The 6262-nt window shown below is 33.0% G+C and overlaps 1 protein-coding gene across 1 annotated transcript; it reads left to right on the top strand.

Annotated features, from left to right (window-relative positions):
• Positions 1–236: 236 nt before the first annotated feature.
• LOC149167324 (uncharacterized) lies at positions 237–2477 on the top strand. The gene is made up of 2 exons (XM_089430446.1): positions 237–1991; positions 2094–2477. Exons 1-2 carry the CDS (start codon positions 237–239, stop codon positions 2475–2477), a joined length of 2139 nt encoding a protein of 712 aa, XP_089286572.1.
• Positions 2478–6262: the final 3785 nt, after the last annotated feature.

The following is a 6262-nucleotide window of genomic DNA, read 5'->3' as shown; positions in this document are numbered from 1 at the left end:
TTGCAATTTTCTACTAGATTTCTAGGAATTAATGTGCTTTAGTTTCACATACACTGCCATGTTTTTAATTCAATTATAAGTAATCTCATAAGTAGGCTTCTATGCATTGTCTCTTTTGTATTCTCTATAGTTTGAAATTTTTTGTTTTTCAAAATATGTACAAATATAGTTCAATGAATTTGAATGACTTTTTTTTCTTGCAAACAGGATACTTGGAGACCCTCTAAAGGAAATTGATGGCACCTAGATCGAAACTTCCTGAATGGAAATATCTTGAAAGAAAAAATGATGGAAAAATTTATTGCAAGTTCTGCAATAATACTTGTGGGACATCAGTGACTCGAGCAAGAGATCATTTGCTTGGCATTGTGGGTGGAACTGGTGGAGGAGTGGCAGCATGTACTAAAATTGATGAAGATGTGAAGAAAAGTTTAAGTGAAGAAGTCAATGCTCATAAGAAAGGAAAGGTAGTCCAAGAAGCAAGAAAAAAAAGAACACAAGATACACTCATGGGAAGAGAAAATGTTATTAATTCAACACCAAGCTCTTTCCCACCATTTGTGGCATCTACAACATCTTCTATGCCATATGGATCACGAAGAGAACCTACTTTACCAGACGTTGATCCAACACAACAAACATTGGAGAAAGCTTGGAAGCCATTGGAGCGAAATGAGGTAGATGATGCAGTTTATGATTTTTTCATTGGTTGTAATATCTCTTTCAACACTATCAAAAGCTCATTATTTCATGATATGTTAAAAAAGATCGGCCATTTTGGTCCCTCATATGTTCTTCCCAGCTATGAAAGTCTTAGGACCAAAGGAATTGATAGGAGAAAACAAAGAATAGAGGAAAGAGTTAAACCAATAAGGGATTCATGGGCTATTTCTGGATGTACTTTAGTTAGTGATGGCTGGACTGATCGCCAGTCTAGACCTCTTGTGAACACACTTGCGTGTTGTCCTCAGGGAGTGATCCATTTGTCTACTATTAATTGTATGGACAAAACAAAGACTGCTGAATATTTATTTCAGATACTAAAGGACACCATATTATCTATAGGAGAGGACAACGTAGTCCAAGTTGTCACTGATAATGCATCCAATTGTGTTCGTGCTGGTGAGCTATTGATGGAGCATTTCCCTAAGTTGTTTTGGACACCTTGTGCAGCACATTGTATTGATCTAGCCCTTCATGACATTGGTAAAATAGGTTGGGTGCAAGTAAATATATCTCAAGCAAGGCAACTAGTCAAATTCATTCTGAACCACCGATTGAGTTTGAGTATATTTAGAAAATACAAAACCAGGAATCTACTGAGACCAGGTGACACTAGATTTGCCACCCATTTTATTGCACTGCAAAGGGTGGTAGAGCAAAAAGCTGCATTGCGATCATTCGTATGCAATGAAGAGTGGGTCAACTCTCCTTTGTCAAGGTCAGAAGGTGGTAAACTAATAGAGAAAACAATCTTCAATGAAATGTTTTGGTCATGTGCAGAAAAAATCATCTCTATTTGTGAGCCTATTGTACAGATATTGAGGATGGTGGATTCTAATGCTGCATGTATGGGTTTTGTATATGAAGGCATGGATAGGGTAAGAGAACACATATCATTGGTATGTAAGAATGATAGTTCAGTATATAATCCAATATGGAGAATTGTGGAAAAAAGGTGGTGTATGTTGCATACGCCATTACATGCTGCAGGGCTTTTTCTAGCACCTAATTACTTTCATGTTCCTAAGGATAGAGATATCATGGAGGGATTTTACAATTGCATGGAGAGGATGTATCATGATCCTGAGATACAATATAAAATACGAATACAATCAATATCATATAGGCAAGGGACTGGTCATGCTTTCACTACAGCTAGGGCACTACGAGATATGCACCATCCAGAGGTCACCCCTGCTCAATGGTGGTTTCTCCATGGATATGAGACACCTGAACTACAAACATTTGCAGTCAAGGTGTTGAGTGAGGTATGTAGGCATCATAATTATTTATATTTTGTATGTATATTTGCAAACTATTCCATGTAAATTATTATACTAATATAATATTATTTTCATGTAAAAAAATAGGTCACTAGTGCATCAGCATGTGAAAGGAGTTGGAGCACTCATGAGTTCATCCATAGTAAGAAAAGAAACCATTTAGGAGCTAGCAAATTGGCAGATTTGGCTAGCATTCATTGCAATTTACACTTGTGGCTGAAATCTTTGGAGGGGAAGAAAACAACTTCAAATATAGTACGAGAGGTTCCCCCTATTTTTAATGCATCTAGTGCAACCTCACAAGCACCAATTGTGGGATCGTCTTCTACATCCACACGTCACATCAATGAGAATGATGTTTTGCTCAGAGATATTATAGATGAGAGTGCTAGTAGTGATAATGACTCTCTCATGAGTGAATACACTGATGTGGATGAGGACAGTGGAGATGAGATGACCTACACACCTTAAGATAATTTTGGCCCTTCATTTATGGTAGTGACCATAAATTTTTTATTTCTATTAGCATTTTGTATAAGCACATAAGTCTTAAACTATGTTTTAACTTTTTGACTTATGTGATTGAATTGTTCTAGTTTGACATATTATGATTCTTAGTTACTTTTATTGAATTCTTTTATAAGGTTTAAAGGTGTTTATTTTATAAGTAACATTGTTTTTTTAACTATAATACAAAATGAGCATGAAGTAAATGATCTAAATTCATATTTGAATCTTAAATTGGATATCATTGTTGTTGTCTTTCAAGCAGATTCTCCATAAGTTTGTAGATATCTACAAAAAAAGACCCTTTAAGAGTTGTATCAATGTTTGTAGATGGCATGTACAATTTCAAATAGATCTATTTAGTGATTTAGAGATAAATTTCATGGTATTTAGAGATCACTTAAATCATAATTTTAATATCCAATATCTCAATTTTTACATCGAACTCTAGTTTTGTCTATTGTGAGTCATATTATTAGATTTTATTTTTACATGTTTTTCTAGTCTGCAATAATAATTAATTTGATGCATTTTAATCTTCATTATTTCTAAGCTGTTTTAGAGAGAAGGGGTCTATAACATTTTAGATAGGAGAAATTAACGTTGGAAATAAGTAAACATAAATATACTTGGTAGAGAAAGATTTAATGAATTTTCATATAATGATTGCTTATTTAAATTAAAATTAAAATTAAAAATAAATAAAAATAAAAATTAAGTATGTGTAAGATATATAATGTCGAATTTTTTCCGTATTGAATTTTATAGGGTCGAATTTTTTTCGTATCGAATCGAAATTCGAATTCGAATTCGAATTCGAATTTGGTAACTATGATTTAAACGTTAATGGTTGCAACTTGCCTCCAAAAACATGTTAGGGTTTGTCGTGTATTTCACGTTGTGCCATTCAAAGATTCGTTTTGCCATGTATTTTAGGCCCTACCATTCTCCGCGAGATGTTGTTGTTTCCATTTCTACGTTATTGTTTCAGACATGCTTGTGTACATGAACGTTTGGTGTTTGGAATTGTTTCACTCTGTACCAACTTCTTGTTGTTCGCAAGATCTTGCAGTCGACTGTTTTGGATCCATCTCAATCTATTAGCCATCCAAATCTCTCAATATTTCAACCTTTATGATGCATCTCATCTAGGTGAAAGGGTTGGAATTGGAGGTGGGGTCTTGTCGAACAAATAAATAGAGCCCAACCTGGAGACGATGTTGAAGATGTTCTTCACTGTTGTTATAAGTCGTGCAGATATGGTGGAGGCGTCTTTAAAAGAGATGATAAATGAGATGACCATTGCTCAACATGCTCAATGGATGACACTTGCACTATCTCCCCCGAGTTGGACATGTTTCCTTTTTAATGTTTGTAAATACGAAATGTGTATATATAGTGAGTATCTAATTCAATTATTTGGTAAACAACAAGTACCTGCTCGCTCTTAGTCATGAATCATGGGAAGCCATTGAAACCCAATGTTTGTTGTAGCTTTTTATGTAAAAGACAATTATAATTTTATTCATTAATACACACAACTAGTGTCATTCATGTGATTCTTGTTCAAACCCTCTCCAATTTGTGTTTTGTTTGAGAACATATGGTATCTATAACGTTCCCCCAACTTTGAATTTTGTACACAATGGGTTAAGAAACACCCAATAAAAAGGTACACATTCAATATTAAAGATGTGGATTTGTAATTTATAACATAGTGTTTACTTGGTTAAGTAAATGTATGCTCAAACATTTTTAGTTGCATGTTTTGTAAATGTTTATATGTTTACATAACATGATGGGATATTAGGCTTGGAGTATGCCTTAAAACTCTTTATGTTTATATAAATTGTTTTCATCGTACATAAGGAAATAACTTAATGACATAAAACCCAAAGTGGCGGGAGTAAAAACCTTCTCCACTAAATTATAATAGATTTTTGGCTAATAAAAAAAAGCTTCAACCATAAAAATGCTATTAACACCATATCCATATAAATATATATAACATAACAATCTCTAACCATAACATAAAATATATATATGAGAGAAGTTCACACATAACAATCTCTAACAACGTATCCATATAAATATATATAACATCACAATCTCTAACAACGACATTAACGCAAGATCCACACCCTTTGCTAGAGCCCTAGCATTGACAATTTATGACATTGATATTAACACAAGAACCATAGCCAATCTTAGTGCCCAGTGTTAACAATATATGAAAAAGACATTAACCAGTACAACATGAACAGCCGTTGTTATACCCTCAGCGATGATAATCTATAACAATGACATTTCAAATGGTGCGTGTAAGTAGTATGATATCGACACTGACTTGTACCAACCAGAAAAAAATTTATTTTTTCCTTGTTGGGATTTTCCGTCTCTGAGTAATCAGTTGGAACGGGTAGTACATTAATTCTTATTTCTCTTGGATACTGTGGGTCGCTTCTCTCACCATGAAATACAAGAGGTCAAAGCCACCATGGAAACTACGTGAATGACATGCTAGGATCCTCCAGGACATTCCCTTGAGATAATGGACCCAGTGGTCAAGCAGATCCAATCCCTTGAAATCAAGAATGACCACATCTAGGGGTAGTTCCAAGTCTTGTTATCGTGACCGGAGCAACTTAGTCAGTCAACCTGGTCCATAGAACGATGCCCACAAAGTTATAGTAGTTTTTTCCCACTAATATGGGGAACCGAAGTTCCATAGTTTATAATCTAATTATGCCATTTTCAAATATAATACGACAGCACGTTAAAGTAATGTAAGGATAATAATTTTAAATTAACGAGTCTCCCTTTGTCATGGATCATTCTCCTTTCCTTCCGAGAAGTAGTAGGAATTCCAACATAATTTTAAATTAACGAATCTGTGGTTGGCATGAATCATTCTTCTTTGGAGAAGCAGAAATTTCAAAGGAAAATTAATTTGATGAGCTCTCCAATGGCGTCATTTTATTTTTTATTATACGTTTTTGGAATATTTTTATTTTTATTTTATTATAGATTTTGCAAATATTTTGAAATGTGATAAAATAATAAAGTCAGACAATTAAACAATTAATTTTTTTATATATGTATTAAGTTTAGGACTCGGATTGGGGATGAGTAATGACATCCATAGTTATTAAATTCAAACGAATCTACACGGAAAATATGGAAATTCGACAATTCTAACCAATTGGATCCAATTGGCAATATAAATGGTTAATCAATATGACTGAAAATCCATAGTTAATAGTTTATTTACTGTATTATTTATTTAAACAACAAAAATATTACTGGTATTTATTCATATAATATTCTTTAATTAATTAAACTGATTTAAATGAGAAAAATGAGGGTAACTACATTGAAGATAAATCTCAATTTTTGTTTTTTATACTATTAAGAATATTATAAAATATTTTTTGGAGGTTAAATTTCTACCATCCACCTAATAATTATTGAAAATTATGCAAATAAGTATCTCTATTTCAAAATAAGTCTTCCAGAATTTTAATTTATTATCAATAATTATTAGGTGGATGGTCCTGAAATATGCTTAAATATTCATAGTAGTGTGTATGGATCAAAGATTAATATTTATCTCCAATTTATCTCTAATTAATTAACTAAAAAACATGTCATATGAACGCCTCATATTGGGTAGGTGGAATTGATAAGTCACAAAGGTTATTCACAAAAGTCAAGAATTTTGACAAGTTATACACAAAATAACTTAAGAA

This window comes from Pinus tabuliformis, chromosome 5_1 (assembly GCF_031772625.1).
Source record: "Pinus tabuliformis cultivar Carrire ecotype Pingquan chromosome 5_1, CPIR1, whole genome shotgun sequence".
Taxonomy (NCBI): domain Eukaryota; kingdom Viridiplantae; phylum Streptophyta; class Pinopsida; order Pinales; family Pinaceae; genus Pinus; species Pinus tabuliformis.
The sequence above is the reverse complement of the archived record's forward strand: the minus strand, read 5'-3'. Positions and strand labels throughout refer to the sequence as shown.